We start from the raw sequence: 16,117 nt of genomic DNA, 5'->3' as shown, positions 1-16,117 counted from the left end.
ATTAAAACTCCTGTTTTGCAGATGAGGAAACTGAGGCTCAGGGCACGCGTTCCCTGGGTGAGGTGAGAGAAAGCTTGGCGCTGCAGCCTGGGTTTGATCCAGGGACTCTGACTCCCTGCACAAACCTCCCTAAAATAGCTTTCATTTTCTGGGGCGTGTGCTATTTTCCAGGAACCATGCCGAGTACTTTGTATCCATTTATCTCCTTGAGTCCCGGCTCCTTCTCATCATAATCTACCTCAAACGTCGCCTCTTTGCCATGTCTTCTGAGTCTCATCCCTCGCCCTGGCTTGATTATTTCCTCTGTAACAGCTGGATTATGAGAAACCCATTCTGCTTATGCGTACCCGCTCTGGCTCCCCGTGGCAGAATTGAAGCTTCCTGAGCCCTGCGACCTTATTGGTCCAGCCCGTTGTTGTGGCCCTGGCACCTCTGTGCCTGTCTGGCACATAGTCGGCACCATAAGTATTTGCTAAATACATCAGTGAGTCCCAGCAGCTCTGTAGAGGATACGCCGTTACCAGCTGCGTGTTGCAGGGAAGGAAATCGAGGCCCAGACAGGAAGCAACTTGCAGAGCTGCTGGGTGATGGAGCAAGGATGCAAACCCAAGCAGGAAGCCTCCAGGACCTTCCATGACGATTCCTCCACGGCCCCTCCCACCCACACACTTGGACACGCGGACACCCTTGGTCTTTATCTTGCAGGAGATGGAAGGACTATGGCTCTCTCAGGCCCCGGTACCAACCTTCTGAGTCAGCGGGCCGGCCTGGGAAGGAGGGCTCTGGCTCGCTCTCCCTCTTTCTCCGGGAGAGCGCAGGGCTTTGGACCCCTGTCGAGGCCAGGCTGACGGGATTAGAGGAAACAGCTGGCCCAAGCCCGTGCCCTGTGGGAGGGAGCTCACATTCCCGGGACTCCGGGAGGGGAGCAGCTCCCCGTGGCCCAGTCACATTCCAGGTCGGTCATTTTCCTGAGCCCAGATGTCTGCTAATGAGCTGGGGAGAGAGGCTTTCAGCCCTCTACCCCAGAGCTGGGCCCCGCATTACCTTGGCCCCAAGAGACTGGCCCAGGGCCAGCAGGCTCTGGCTGCAGGCCCGTGCCCGGTGCCAGCCAGGCCTGTTGAGGCAACTGGCATGCGGCTGCCAACCAGGTGCATCTCCGTGCGCTTGGAGACTCTGACGTGACAGGTTCTGCCTTTCCCACTGGGGCCCGCCACCCTGGGTCTTAGCGGTGCCCGAGGCAGTCAGGAGGGGGCGGTGGACAGAGGAGCATGGGCTTTGGGGTTGATGGGTCTGGGTTCAAGTCTGGACTTTGTCCATCACTAGTGGTGTGATCTTGGGAGGATAACTAGGGTTTCTTTCTTTCTTTTTTGTAACTAAGCTTTTGATGCCTTGATTTTTCTCATCTGTAAAATGGGAATAATAGTAGGATTGTGGTCAGGATTCCATACAGTAAAGCAGGTGTGGTGCTTAGCATGATGCCTGGCACATAGTGATAGCTGTTGACAGTATTAGCAAGTCGCCTTCTTGACCCTGTGTTCACAGGGTACCCTGTAACTCCCTTCAGGTTGAATCCCTGGCTGCTGGAGCTGGATTCCGGCAGTAGCCCTCCTGTAATTTGCCAGTCTTTACCAGACGAATGCTACCTAATCTCAAACCCCATGTCCTTGACTAGATGGTTGGGTGGCTGAACTGTCAAGGGCTCTCTGTATGATTTGACAAACTCATTAGGCTACCCAGTTTGCTTCCTGCAGTGGATTCTTACAAAGTGCGCTTCCCTGGTGGCTCAGACGGTAAAGAATCTACCTGTAATGCAGGAGACCCAGGTTCGATCCTTGGGTTGGGAAGATCCCCTGGAGAAGGGAATGGCTAACCACTCCGGTATTCTTGCCTGGAGAATCCCATGGACAGGGGAGCCTGGTGGGCTACAGTCCATGGCGTCGCAAAGTCAGACATGACTGAGCGACTAACACTTTCACTTACAAAGTGTAGACATCCAGTCCCTGCCCCACCAGGGGTCCACATTGAGAGTGGCAGTGGTGAGCACAAAGGTCAGAGTTTCCTGAGTGCCTACTGGGTACCAGGCGATTAGGCTAGAACCCGTGAGATGTGTTCCTCCAACAGAAGGTCACTGGCATTGCCTTTACCGAGTGACTTTAAGCCAGTCTCGTAACCTCTCTCTTGGTCTTGGTTCTTTTCACTGATGAAATGGGGACAATAGTGTTTATTTCATAGATTTATTGTGTGGGGGGAAAGTGCTTAGAAGGGGCCCAGGCATTTGTATAGGAAGATGCTCAATATGCCTGAGTTGTTACCGGTGCTACTACAGAGATCCTCCGGGGAACACTCATGGGGGATAACATTTCCTTAATTCAGGCAGATACATTGTATCCCTGTTCGCCAAGCCCTGGGAACACTAACATAGGTGATCCCTGCCTTCAAGGAGCCCACGGTCAAGTAGAGGAAAGAGATCTACTCAGCTGGTCTAGAGGGAAATTACCAGGAACAGAGGTGTGTATCCTGTGCTCCAGGATCACACCAGAGGAGGGAGGGGTTTATGCTCCTTGGGTCTCGGGAAGGCTTTCCAATCTGGGTCTTGAAGAGTGTCTTCACTAGGAGATGAAAGGAGGGGGAGGGAAGCCCAGGCAGAGCAAACAGCATAAGCAAGAGCTTGGAGGCATGGAGAGGCAGTGCCCGGTTTGGAGAGGCGGACAGGCCAGCCTGCACCACGGAGCTAGCAGCAGCCCACTGGAAGCCACCAGCATGCTCAGCAACCTGTGACATCGAGTGAGCTGGGCGGCTTCCATCTGGGAGCTTCCAGCCAGGCTACGGTGAAACGCACCCTCACCAACCACTGCAAAAGAACGCAAAGCCCTGCAACTGGATCTGTGTCCTGAGCTACTACTTTTCAGCAACAAAGCTATTTTTTCCCCCACTTTATTGGCGAACATAACAATGAGGGCACGACGGAAACGCGCCCGAGTGCCCAGGTGTAGCCTGATTCATTGGGTACCTCTCCTCCCCCAGGAGCTGACGCTGTGCTCATCCCAGGAGCCAGGGAAGTGCGTCCACTTGCTGGCGTTCGGAATGGGCCTCCTCGGGACTCTCAGACCCTTCTCTGCACACGTAAGCCAAGTGTCTGGAGCTGAGGCAAGGCCTGGCGGAGGTCGGGTGCCACCGGAATCGAAAGAGCTCAGACCGGCCCCGGTCGCGCAGCCGGGAGCGGGTCGGGCTGGGCGCGCGGCTCACGGGGCTGGGGCGCCACGCCCTCGGAGCAAAGCAGCAGCGCTTGCTTCCCAGAAAAAGGAGCGCCCCTCCATCTTTGTCACCCGGAGGCCCGGCGCGGCCCGGTGGCCCCGGGCTCGGGGAAAGGGAGGCGGAGAGCAGTCCGAGCGCGGAGAAATCCGGCGGAGGGTGCTCTAAAGGAACGATCGGGGGGCGCCGGGCTCTCGGCCCCGCCTCTGGGGCGCCCCCCGGTAGCTCCGCCGCGCCGTCGGACAGCGTCCGACCCCGGCCCGGGGCTCGAGGGCGGCGGGGGGAGAGGGGGCCGGGGCGCGGGCGGCCGAGGCGCCCCCTCCTGCGCGCCGGGAGGGGCGCGGCCCCGGCGCCCGCCCGCTCTTTCTTTCTCGCGTCCCTCCCTCCGCGGCGCCCGCCCTCGCTCCCTATTTGGAGCGGAGACACCCCTGACGTCGGAGCCGCTCGGCTCGCCGCTCCCCCGCACCGCGCGCCCGCCCGGGGCCGCAGACGGCGCTAGCGCAGCCCAGCCTAGCCTCGCGGGGCCGCCGCCAGCCCTGCCGGCCGCCTCCCCGAGCCCCCCGGGGGCTCCGCGTCCGCCCGCCGCGGCCCGCAGACAGCCCCGCAGGAACCGGCGGGCGCGCCGCGCTCCCCTCCGCCGCGCGCGGTAAGTCCCGCCCGGGCCGGCGCGCGAGCGCCCGGCTTCCAGAGGCTTCGGCCGCGGGCGCAGCGCCGCGCGCCCCCGGGCAGCGTGCGGAGGCGCCGCCGCGGAGCCCCGGGAGCCCCAGGCGGCTATGAGACGCCGGGGCCGGGGGGGGGGGGGACGCGGGCGCGGCGCGGGATCGCTACGGAGCGCCCCGGCCGCCCCGAGCCGGTCCCCCCGACTCGCCTGGGTTTTCCATCGCTTGGTCGGAGATCCGCGGCCGAGCGAGGTGGTGCGCGGCCGAGAGGAAGCCGGGCGGCGGGTGGAGGGCCGGGTCGGCCCGCGCGGGCGCCGGGGCAGCGCCCGGAGCTCGGCCGCCGGGCCCGCGCGTCCCCCGGCTCCGTCCCGGGGCCTCGCCGCGCCGCGAGCCTCTTCTCTCCGGGACGTTGCTGCCTCCCTTCTGTCTCCGGGCGTCTGTCTTCCCGTCTGGCTGTCCCCGTCTTTCGATTTCCGTTCCCCTCGCCCTCCGGATCTGCCCCTTCTCTCTTTTTCTCCCCTTCTGCCCGTTGCCCGTTTCCCTGGGCTGGTGCCTGCCTTTCTGTCTGCCCCCCGCCCTTCGCCTGCCCCGCTGTTGGAGTCTCTCGCTCGCTCTTTCTGTCTCCCCCTGTCTGTGCGTCTCCCTGGTGCCCCCCACCCTCGAATTCAGACATTCCCCCCACCGGATCGGAGGCCCGGGGCCCCCAGCGGAGTCCGGGAACAGTTTCCTAGACCCGGGAAAAGGAGCGAAAGCCTCCCCCTGCCTTCTGCCTGCCCCCCGGGGCCGGGCTGGGGGGTTGTCCCCCTGGAATTGAGTCAGGGGCAGGGGAGTCGGCGTTCCCGGGGGCTCAGTTTCCTTGAGTTCCACCCCCGAGAGGCGGCCTGGACAACTGGGCCGTGCTGCCGGCCACCTGCCCGCCCCGCTGCCTGGGCGGGGCGGTTCGGATCTTTTACAAGACGCAGCAGAGGGGGCAGCTGGCCGCCTCGGCGTGGCCCGGGGCGCGGGGCGGAGGGCGGGGTGGGGGGGTGGTGGTGGCCGGTACCCGGGGACAAGGGCACATTTTCAGCGTTTCCGAGGTCCTCACCCAGCTGGAGGACAGCAGCCTGTAACTCCGGGAACCCCAGGAAAACAGAGGTCAGGGCCGGAGGCCAAAGGCTGGGCTGCTGGCCGGGGGAGTGGGGGTGGGGAAGCAATTTGTCAACAAGGAGCCCCTCACCCTTTGTTACTGTGGCAACCACCGGCCTCCTGAAACTCCTCCAGATGCTGGGGCTGCTGCTTGGGTGTGGTTTGCCCGTAGTTGGGGCCAAAGGAAAGGAGAGGCTGGAGCATCGGTGACCCCCCCCGCACCCCCTAAACTGGACCTCCTTCTGCTGGGCCTGTGTGCTGGAGGAGGGGGCCGGGAGGATGTGCGTTTGCCTGCGGAGCTATCTTCATCCTTTTAAAGTGAAATTTCCAAGTGAGTTAGCGCCTTCTCCCCACCCCCAGCTCCTGGGGTCGCAGGCGGCCGGGCGGGCGGGGACGCCGGTACCCGCTGCAGTGGGACTTCTGCCGAGCAGATGTCTAGGCGGGCCCTGCAGCCGCTCATTAGCATCGATTTGTTTTGGAGACAGTTTGTGGCCAGGAGGGTCTGCGGGCAGGAGGGCCGTGGTCTGGGTTGGGGTGGGGGCGTATCCAGGGAGGTGGAGCTGCCCGGCGGCAGGCAGGCCTCCTGGGCCTGGGCCTGGCCCTTCGTGCCCCCCCCGCCTTCCCCAACCCCGGAGGTGGGGTTTCGTATGTGCTCTGCCAGCGAGGACGGTAGGAAGGAAGCCACGCTGCGCTGCCGGGGGTCATGGAGTCACAGCGGCTCTAAGCAGCGTGCTGGAGCTGGACTCCTCTTGAGACCATCTGCTAAGATAGGCTCTGCCAGGCCCTGCTTCCCATTTCACGGGACCAAATGGGAGGCTGGGGCAGGTGAAACCAGCGACCAGTGGTCTGGTCCCTAACCGCTGTCCTGTCCTGCCCCCAGGCACTCACAGTGAGGCAGAGGATGAGCTTGGGTCCGATTCTCTCCCGGACCCCAGAGAGGGCCTGCTGAGCAGATCAGGGCTGGGGGTCTGAGCCCTTCAGTGGCCCCATTCGAGGAAGTCCCGGCAGGCACTCCTTCCAGGACCTGCGGTGGTTGCCTCGCCCTTGCTGGTCACCCAGCCCAGGGCCGCGGACGGGAACGCCACGCCCTCCGCACCCGCAGCGTGCGCGGCCTGGCAGCCGGGCCCCGCCTGTTTTCACCGAGTTGCTGGTCTCTCGGGGACCCCGGCCCTTCAGCCAAGGGCGCAAGGATTAGAGTCTGAGCGGGATCTTGCTCTCAGCTCCCACCCTGGCAAGCAGAAAACCCTCGCCCAGCCGTCGTCTCTGCTTGAGTTTCTTCCCCTAAATTCAGTTCCTTCAAGGCAGACACAGCCCTGGATTTAGATATTCTGGGACCCGCTAGGGATCTAGTAGGAGGGACGGGTGGTGGGGAGGGAGGCAGAAGGGGGGCGCGTAGGAGGCAGAAGGGCGTGGGCAGGGTTCAGAGAGGGTGAGTAGCCCAGAGTGACTCCAGGCCGGTGCTCCCAGGGACATCTGCTGAGCACCGCCTGTGACGGGCGCCCTCTCCCGAAATTTCCGTGCACTCTGCCGATTAACTCTCACAGCTGCCCTAAGAGGTGCCCCCATCTTGCAGATGAGGAAACTGAGGCACAGAAAGGTCCAAGTGAGGGAATTCTCTGGTGGTCCAGCGGTTAGAGCTTGGTGCTTTGATTGCCAGGGGCCTGGGTTCCATCCCAGTTCAGGGAACCGAGGTCCCACAAGCTGCACAGTGACCAAGACAAAAAAATAAAAAAGGTTCAAGTGGGTGAGCCAGGGGTTGAACCAGGCTCTGTCGCAGCCTCAGCTGTGAATGGAGGAGACCAGACCCTGTCCTTCTGTGTGTGTGGGGGGGGCACAGGGGGAGGAGGAAACGGGGAGGGGTAGAGACTGGGGGCATCCGGTTTGATCCATTGGAGAAACAAGTCCCCACAAACCCCACTTGCCTTCTGTGCGAATCCAGGTGTCACCTGAGCCCACAGGGAGGAACTTCCAGCCTTAAGTGGGAGAGGTTTCCAGAGGAGGTTCCAGAAAGCAGAAGTTGGAGCTGGGGAAAGGCTTGCCTGCTTCTAAGGAAGGCTTTGCTGGCCCTGCGTGTGTGTCTGTCTGGGAGTGAGAGGACCATCGTACCAATACAGTGTTGGATTACCTGGCCTTAAGGACCCTGAATGTTCAGATTTATCCAAGAGAGGAAATGGAGAGGGTGATGGTCACTTGTTTTGTGAAGCTGACTCTGCTCTGCGCTGGGTGCCCTACAGCGAAGCGGCGGGCCAGGGGTCTTCCTTGAGACCTGAGTCCCTCTGGGGAATTTAAGGGTTGATTGCAGGCACCAGGCCCGGGCAGAGGGGTGGGTGGCTGCTGTCAGCCATGCTGTTCTGGGGACCCTTCCCTGGGGAGTTGGGGGGCTCCTGACCTGACCGGGCCTCAGCTCCATGTGGGACTGGGCTCATGTGCCTGGTCTGAACTGTGGGGTCGGCGTATCCAGGGCTGGGCCCTGGATGCCTGAGTTGTTGGTAAGCATCTTGGGGAAGATGCTGGGTTCTGGAGGGTGTGAGGACCAGCAGGCCTGACTCGGAAGCCGGCGTCCTTGCTGCCCCAACCTCGTCTTCCCCAGGAAGCTGCCAAGGCAGGAGCCCCGTGTGTCTTCACTGCCCTTGTCCCCGAGTGGGAGACACAGGTTGTCACTTCCTTGCTCCGTGCCTCAGTTTCCACGCTACTGTGGCAGCCTGTGCCCCCTCCCCTCCCCCAGGGAACCTCTCCCTGTGTTTCTGGCAGCCTCGGATGTATCAGAGGTTGGCATGAGGCCTCTGGAGATCCTGAGGGCTTGCATCTGGGAGTGGACGGTGGGGTGGTGAGAGGGGACGCCCTAACTGTGGCCCCCCAACAGCTCCGAGGAAGGCTGGAAGCTCCAGGGAGCCGGGGTCTACCGTGGCCACACGCTCATCTGCAGGGGGTCCGGAGTGGGATTTGAACTCTGCCCTGTGGGGCAGCCAAGCTTCCAGCCCTGGCTGTGGCTGAACCCCAGAGAGCCACTCGGCCTAAGAAACACAGCCTCAGCTGCTGGGGCGGGAGGGGGGCCCTGGCTTCTTGCGTGTTGCAGACCGTTCCTCGTCTTCCTCTTTCGTGAACCTTTCTGGGTTATCCTGCTGTCTGCTTCATACCTCAGCTTTAGTCAACGCTGGTTGTGTCAGTCAGCTTGAGCGACTCTCGTAATCTCCCAGTGCCTGGGTTTCTTCATCTGTAAAATGGGGAAAACACAGTATCTATTTCCTAGAACCGAATAAATGAATATGTGTATATATATGTGTATATATAAGCCTTAGAGGGCTTCCCTGGTGGCTCAGAGGGTAAAGCGTCTGCCTGCAATGCAGGAGACCTGGGCTTGACCCCTGGGTTGGGAAGCTCCCCCGGAGAAGGAAATGGTAACCCACTCCAGTACTCTTGTCTGGAAAATTCCATGGATGGAGAAGCCTGGTAGGCTACAGTCCATGGTGTCGCAAAGAGTCGGACACGACTGAGTGGCTTCACTCGCTGTAAGCCTTAGAACAGCGCCTGGCCCACAGCCAGGAGCAGCTCTAACTGCAAGAGGGGCTGTGCTGGGCTAATACCCGCAAACCCCTCCTGGCCTTACTGTTCTGGTAGCTATACTCCCGAGTTCAGTTCAGAATTGAGACTCTCTGTCCCCCCACCCCCCAGCTGTCTGACTGCTGCTCTCAACAGCTGCTTCCTCATCACCCACCTCCCTCAATCTCCCCTCCAGGCTCTGAACCCCTGGGGGCCCCCAGCCTCAGTGCCCTCTCTGCCCTCCTAGACGGTGCTTGGGAAACCAGCGTCCAACTGCAGAGAACTGCATGGTATAGAGGAAGGACACTGCTCGGCCTGACTGTTGGGGGCCCTGGGACCACCCCTCTGCAAAGCACGGGGGTCGGCTTGGGGGACCCCCTTCCCACTCTGACATTCTGGGCGACCCATGACTTGTTGTGTGAGCCTCAGAGCAGGAGGAGGGGATGAGACCCTGGGGGAGGTTCTCAAGTCTTCAGGAAGGAAGGTCCGATGGTTGTATCAAAAAAAAAAAAAAAACAAACCAAACAACTGAGCTGCTGCTTAAAAAAACAAAACACAAGCCAAGGAAAAAGCTGCTAGCCAAGAGCTGACCCCAGCGCGAAGTTGGGGGGGGGCAGCAGGCGTTCTTGGGGGCTGGGTGGGAGGGCGGGCTCCCTGTCTCCTGGCCCAGCCCAGCCTCCTTGTCAGCCCCCAGGGGAAGGGCACTATCCTGAGTGAGGTGCCTGCTGGCTGCTCTCATCGCATCCTGGCCGTGGTTTTCAAGGACCGGGCTTCGCTCCTGTCGTGGGGCTGAGGTCGCTGGGCAGAGAGGTGAACCGTACCGCTGGACCTGCGCGGCTCCTGGTGGGGGGGCCCTGGGGCTGGAGCTTAGGAGGCTCCCGGGCCAGGCTTCTGCTGGAGCTCAGGGCTGCTGGCTCAGGGAGGCCGAGCGTGGCTGGGCCGGGGCTTGGGGAGAGGCCGGGCCTGGTGGACTGGGTTGGAGCACCCCATTGTGGGCCCAGCTGTGCCCGAGATGGGGTGGGGAGCTAAGGGAGGCGGCTTCTTCCTCGGCGTTTCTCCTGCCTTCTGGGCATCTGCTCCAACCTGACCCAAGGGACCAGTCCTCACCCTCCAGGGTGGCGGGTCTCCTGAAGCATCGTTATCCCACTTCTGCTGTACCTTGTTATGAACCTCATGCCCATCTCAATCCCTTAGCGGGGTCCTGGCCCCCAGCCCCAGTTCCAGCATCTCCCCATTCCAGCCCCAAACCAGCCCCGCGCTCACATCCGCATGGCTTCTGTTCCCAGGCTTCACTCCTATCTAAAGGAGCCTACCATCATTCCCTGCCCGCCTGACCTGGCCTTGCTGAGGAGCCCTGCAGGGGTCAGGCATTGGACAAAAGTCACTGGACCTCTCCGAGGTCTTGCCGGGGGAGCCTCAGGGATCCCCTTAGGTGGGCCTCCGCCAGCGTGCTAGGCTCAGGCCCTGACTCAGAGCCTAGGTCCCTGGGGATGGAAAGGGAGTTGGTGGGGGTGACGGAGCCTCCTGGGTGCTAAGGGTGCTGGAAAATTAGGTCACCAGTTAGGAACACGTCCATTCTATTTTCTTAGGTTGTGGTTGCCCTGAAAACATGGGCTTTGCTGTCGGTCTAGGGAGTGAGACCGGAAATGTGTGGGCGAGGGCCTGGGTCAGGACGCAGACTCCCCTGGGATGGGGCAGACTGTCTGGACTCGCCTCCCACCGCTCTGCCTGCTGCACCCCTCCCTGCTGGGCTGGGAGCAGGGGTCCCCCGGGCACTGGGATCCAGCGAGATGGGACTTGTCTCTGCTTCCAGGGACCACATGCAGGGTTAGGGGTCAGGATCTGAGCTGAACTTGCTCAGAGCCCTGTGGAGGTGGTCGCAGCCCTGCAGGGGCCCTCCCTGGAAGCTCCGTGGAGCCCGCCCAGAGGGTCAGCCTGCAGGAGCCAGCAAGATCCCTGAGCACCTCTCACTTCCCGGCTTTTCACCAAGTAACTGCCCCTTTCAGCAGAAAGTGGGCCAAGGGTAAGGGTGGTTCTGAAGGAGGTGTCTAGCCCTTGGCTAGCCTGACTAGTACCGGGCATCCGTGGGGCCGATGGGACCGTACTTGGCCCTTGCTCCCAGTTCAGCCCCACCCAGGCCCCTCTGGGGACTGTCCCGAGGCACAGAACCCCAGTTTGACTGAGCCAGACCACTTCTTAAGCCCACCCTGTGTATCAGAACCACCATGGAATCTTGTTAAAAAAAAAAAAAAAAAAAGGCACACCCCACCCTGGAACTTCCACTCCACGAGTCCCCAGGGAATTCTGATGCGCTATCAGGTTTGAAAATTGGCAGTCATTTTACAGGTGGGGACCTTGAGGCTGGAGTGTCCAGGGTCTCATGGCACACGTGGATGCCTGACTCCCAGTCCAGTGCCCTTTCCCCAGTGTCCTGCCCCCAGAGGACCGCCTTGTAAGCATTGCCCGCATTTCCGAATGCCTCTGAAGCTTCCCTCCTCCACGGTTTTTGCAGTGGGGGTGGGGGTGAAACCTGCAGAGGATGGAGCTGGGGGACACTGGGAAAACCCCCCCGGGCCCGCCCTTCGGACACACACGCTGCCCTGCAGCGCCCTCTGCTGGCAGATTCTATTATCGCCTTGGTGCCTCGCTCCAGGCAATTCAGAGAGTCAGGCCCTTGGCTTGGATTGTCTCTTGCTTGACTCAGAGGGTAGAATGGAGCTGTGATGTGCGTGTCGACTCTGGACTTGGAGCATCCAGAAGAGAAATACAGTCTAGTTCGGTTTTTTTTTTTTTTTTTTTTTTTTTACCCGAGGTTCAGCCAGCCAAAGCGGCCCAAGATTTCACAGTGACACGGAGATGGTTAGCTTTCCTGATGCCGGAAAGCTGACAGCCACGGTGACGGGAGACGTGGCCCTGGACGACCCACAGCACTGCAGTGAGGAGGGAGCTAGTGACTGCTCAGGACTCAGCCGGGTGCTTGCAAACAGCCGGGTTTCGTACGAGCCACAGTCCACTGTCACACGGCATCACCACCACCTTTCATAACACCCCCCTTTTTAGTTGAAGAAAGTGAGGTCCAGAGATAAAAAGTAATCTGCTCGGGACTTCCCTGATGGCCCAGTGGCTGGGCCTCTGCACTCCTAATGCAGTGGGCAGGGTTTGGTCCCCGGTCAGGAACTAGATCCCACGTGCTGCTGCATGCCCCAACTCAGACCGGTGCAGCCAGATAAATACATGAAGCTTAAAAGTAGCTCTTGAGAGCCCCTTGGACTGCAAGGAGATCCAGCCAGTCCATCCTAAAGGATAGCAGTCCTGGGTGCTCATCGGAAGGACTGATGCTGAAGCTGAAACTCCAATACTTTGGCCTCATGATTGTGAACATCTGACTCATTTGAAAAGACCCTGATGCTGGGAAAGATTGAGGGCAGGAGGAGAAGGGGACGACAGAGGATGAGATGGTTGGATGGCATCATCGACTCAATGGACATGAGTTTGAGTAAACTCTGGGAGTTGGCGATGGACAGGGAGGCCTGGCATGCTGTGGTCCATGGGGTCGCAAAGAGTTGGACACGACTGAGTGACTGAACCGAACTGACTGAAAAGTAACTTACTTTAAAGCTACAAAGCAAGTTATAAAGATGACTAACACATGCAGTGTGTATTATCTGCTGGTCTCTCTGCTCAGAGCTTTTCATAAAATACCTTATTTAATCTCCACGATACCTATCTGATGCTCGCAGTATTAGCAGCCCCAGGTCTGAGGTTCCTACAGGAGAAATAACTTGTCCAAGGTCGTGCTTGGCTAGGAAGCGGTAGAGACAGGGCTTGAACCCAGGGAGTCGGGCTCGGCGGGCACACTTGTACCCCCACTGCTGCCGCCCTCTACCCGCCTCCTGGGCCCTGCCGGCCTCACCTGCGGTCTGTGCTCAGTCCTAGGGCTCCAGAGGCCACGGGCATGATGCTGCGGGTCCTGGTGGGGGCTGTCCTGCCCGTCATGGTCCTGGCTGCGCCTCCGCCCATCAACAAGCTGGCCCTGTTCCCGGATAAGAGTGCCTGGTGTGAGGCGAAGAACATCACCCAGATCGTGGGCCACAGCGGCTGTGAGGCGAAGTCCATCCAGAACAGGTGGGATCCTGGGGTGGGGGCAGCGGCTAGGCGGGGTCCGCACAGGGGCCCAGAGGGGAGGAAGGGACGGGCTGCCCACGCCTGACGCCGCCGCAGCGACACGGACAGCGGTCTCCTCTCGCAGGGCCTGCCTGGGACAGTGCTTCAGCTACAGCGTCCCCAACACCTTCCCGCAGTCGACCGAGTCCCTGGTGCACTGTGACTCCTGCATGCCGGCCCAGTCCATGTGGGAGATCGTGAGTACAGCCCGGCCGGCCTGGCCTCCCCCGATGGGCCCCGCGGGTGTGGGGCTCGGGGCTGCTGCTGGGGGCACTGGCATGGTCCTTGCCGCCTGCGGGTTCACACGTCTGACGACAGCATCTGCAGGAGAGGAGCTCTTTCTGAAGCTTGCTTCTGACATCAGCCGCTTGTTGACATCCTCTCGGGGGCGTCCCGCTGTTAGAGAATGAGACCCAGAGCTCCGCGTGCCCCTAAGGCCCGTCCACAAGCCATGCTCTGGCTCACCAGTCCTCCAAGCTTCCTCCTGGCTCTCTCGCCTCTGTACAAGCTTGAGCCTGACACCAACCCACTGCCTTCGGTCTCATACCTACTTGGCTTGCGGTCACCGCCGGGCTTTTGCACCTGCCCTTTGCGTCCAGGAAGCAGTATCTGGGCTTAGATCCAGAGGTTCAGGGGAAGCTAAGTGGGCAAAGTCTGGGGCAGCGGGGAGCAGGGCGGGTGGGTGAGGCCCTCCCAGGCAGAGGGAACGGCACATGCAAAATCTCAGGCAGATGAGGCAGCAGGGAGCTGGCAGGAGGGGGGCAAGGTCCAGGGCGGGGGCAGGGGGTCTGCGGCAGGCGGCCTGTGAGGAGTCAGGGGCTCTGGGCGAGGGCAGTGGGAGCCCTGGGGGCCGGTTTCAGGCAGGGTGGGCCGTTCGGGGGTCTCCTGGCTGCCTGGGGCTGGGGAGGAAGGTGGCAGGATGTGGGAAGACAGGCCAGGAGGCTCCTGCAGGGACTCACCTCCTCGTCTCCCCCGACTGTGCCCAGGTGCCCTGGGGGGCTCAGGCTTCCGGGATCTCGGGTGATTCTTGGTCCTGTGATGCGGGTTGCCCTTGGGGCCTCCCTGCCTGCCCCAGGCCCTTGGAAACGCCACTCCTCTTCTGTCTGCCCTGCCCAGGTGACCTTGGAGTGCCCCGGCCACGAGGAGGTGCCCCGGGTGGACAAGCTAGTGGAGAAGATTCTGCACTGCAGCTGCCAGGCGTGTGGCAAGGAGCCCAGCCACGAGGGGCTGAGCGTCTACGTGCAGGGCGAGGACGCGCAGGGGGCCCAGCCTGGCGCCCACCCCCACCCCCATCCCGGCGGGCAGGCCCCTGAGCCCGAGGACCCCCCTGGGGCCCCCCACGCCGAGGAAGAGGGGGCTGAGGACTGAGGCCCCCGAGTCTTCCTCCCCTCCCGCTCCCTGTGGAATGTGGGGGTCTCGCCCTCCTGGGGAAGAGTTGGGGGGAGAGGCTGAAGCACCCCCTTTGGCACTGGATGGACTTGGATTCAGACTTGGACTTGGAATGCTTCCCGGTTGCCACGGAGATCTGAAGGGGGTGGGGCTGGGGCCAAGCTGCACAATTTAATATATTCCAGAGTGGGGGGCAGGGGCGGAGATCTTCAGGGCTCTTGTTTGGGGCGAGGGGAGCTCTCTTCCTGACTGCCTCTGAGATGTGTGCCCTTGTTTGGCGGGGGAGAGGAGTCTCTGGCTAGGCTGCTGAGTTGGCGAGGCATTCCAAACTGTGCCAAGGCCCACCGCCCCCGCCCCCAGAGCAGCATTTCCTGGTGGCACTGAGGTGGCCCTCCCGTGGTTGGGAGTCAGGCCTGGGCAGGCCCCCGCTGACTCTTGGCCCTGGATCGGGGAGCCAGGCTCGCTGGCTTCCTCAGCTTCCCTGGGGGTGGCGGGACCTTCTGGGCGGGGGAGGGGATGACCCTCTCCATCAGACATCGCCCCTTCCTCCCCCCTGCCTCCCTCCCGCCCGCCCAGATCTCAGTGCCCCCCACATGCTCCAGGCCCCTCAAAGTTGATGGAGCCAGCCTCACCCTCTTGGGGAACCCTGTCTACACATCTGATGCTGGGGAGGGGTCTCCCTTACCCAGAGGGTTCCCAGAAGGGATGTGGTGGGGCATGGACTTGGGGTGAGCCTCAAGAAGTGAGGGAGAGGAGCCACGAGGGCTCGTGGGGCGTCCCGTGATCCCGAGGTGCTCCAGCAGCCCGGCCCCGCCCCCGCCTCCCAGCTGCACTTTAGCCCCAGAGGGGGCGGGGGTCCCCCCGGGGGGGCGGGCAGGCGGGAAGGGAGGAGCCCCCCTCAGCACCCATAGCTGCCTGCATCCGCTCTTCTGTCCCAGGGCCCCTGCCGGCCCCCCAGCCCCCTGCCAGGGGGAGCCCCGGCCCTCATGGCTGACCCGACAAGAGCTTCTGGAGCTTGTAACCAGTAGACTGTCTCCCCGAGGGACCCTGAGTTTTCTCGTGAATAAATTCCTTCAACGCCTGTGTTCTCGTCCTCGCTGGGAGGCTCTGCTGTCTCAGGGTGCCCCAAGGGGCCTCAGGCTGCGCATCGAGCCCTGGGAGGACCCCCAAGGCAAGCGTGGTCTGCAGCACCCCCCACATCCTAGGGGTCCCCACTTCCTTGCAGCCCCTCCTGGCTCCTGGATCCCCACCTCCTTCCTGCAGAGGCTGTTTCTGGCCTCACATGTAACTTGGGTGGGCCTCAAGAACCCCACTTCTGACCCTGACCTTTGACCCCCTGGGCCCATGACATCTCCTCTCCTCGGAGTGACCCATCGCGGCCCTTCCCAGCACCCCAGCCTGGCTTGGCCTCAGGAGAAGGGGAAACAGACAGAAGCAGTGGTTACAGACTGATATGCAAAGTGGGGTGCTTTGCTAAGTACTTTATGTGAATTGACTCACTGCACCCTCGCCACTCCCTGGCGATGCAATAACTGCCCTCATTTTATAGAAGAGGCCTCAGAAGTGCAGAGGAATTAAGTAACTTGCCTAGGGGTTGAGAAAAGTCTCCAACAGGACTTGAACCCAGGCAGTCTGTCTGAATCACTCTTGGTATAATCTTAGGAACTGCCCTTGGTTCAGTTCAGTTCAGTTGCTCACTCGTGTCCGACTCTTTGTGACCCCATGGACTGCAGCAGGCCAGGCCTCCCTGTCCATCACCAACACCCGGAGTTTAGTCAAACTCATGTCCATTGAGTCAGTGATGCCATCCAACCATCTCATCCTCTGTCGTCCCCTTCTCCTGCTTTCAGTCTTTCCATTTGTGGATCACCTACTATGTGCCGGACTGGATGCTGGACAATGCTTGGCGTCCTTTTCCCGTCTAAATGGCCCTATGGACTTGGCATCATTACCTGCCTGTGGCTGAAGTTGGGGCTCCTGGACTCTCC

The 16,117-nt window shown here is 61.3% G+C and overlaps 1 protein-coding gene across 2 annotated transcripts; it reads left to right on the top strand.

Moving 5' to 3' along the window:
• Window positions 1-3,042: 3,042 nt before the first annotated feature.
• On the top strand, window positions 3,043-15,210 carry NBL1 (NBL1, DAN family BMP antagonist). Of its 2 annotated transcripts, none has more exons than XM_006068100.4 (4): window positions 3,043-3,123; window positions 12,507-12,701; window positions 12,826-12,937; window positions 13,857-15,210. In XM_006068100.4, exons 2-4 carry the CDS (start codon window positions 12,532-12,534, stop codon window positions 14,106-14,108), a joined length of 534 nt encoding a protein of 177 aa, XP_006068162.1. In that variant the 5' UTR covers window positions 3,043-3,123; window positions 12,507-12,531; the 3' UTR covers window positions 14,109-15,210. The 2 variants fall into 2 exon arrangements, with proteins under 2 accessions (XP_006068162.1, XP_025134620.1); XM_025278835.2 differs by lacking the exon at window positions 3,043-3,123 and adding an exon at window positions 3,744-3,898.
• The last annotated feature ends 907 nt before the right edge of the window (window positions 15,211-16,117 follow it).

The sequence above is a fragment of the Bubalus bubalis genome, chromosome 2, assembly GCF_019923935.1.
Source record: "Bubalus bubalis isolate 160015118507 breed Murrah chromosome 2, NDDB_SH_1, whole genome shotgun sequence".
Lineage (NCBI taxonomy): Eukaryota > Metazoa > Chordata > Mammalia > Artiodactyla > Bovidae > Bubalus > Bubalus bubalis.
This window is presented reverse-complemented; position numbering and strand designations above follow the sequence as displayed.

Coding starts and splice junctions, on each gene's coding strand:
- NBL1 (XM_006068100.4), top strand. CDS start 12,532: ATGATGCTGCGGGTCCTGGTGGGGGCTGTCCTGCCCGTCATGGTCCTG. Junction 12,702..12,825: donor GCGAAGTCCATCCAGAACAG/GTGGGATCCTGG, acceptor CTCCTCTCGCAG/GGCCTGCCTGGGACAGTGCT. Junction 12,938..13,856: donor CCCAGTCCATGTGGGAGATC/GTGAGTACAGCC, acceptor TGCCCTGCCCAG/GTGACCTTGGAGTGCCCCGG.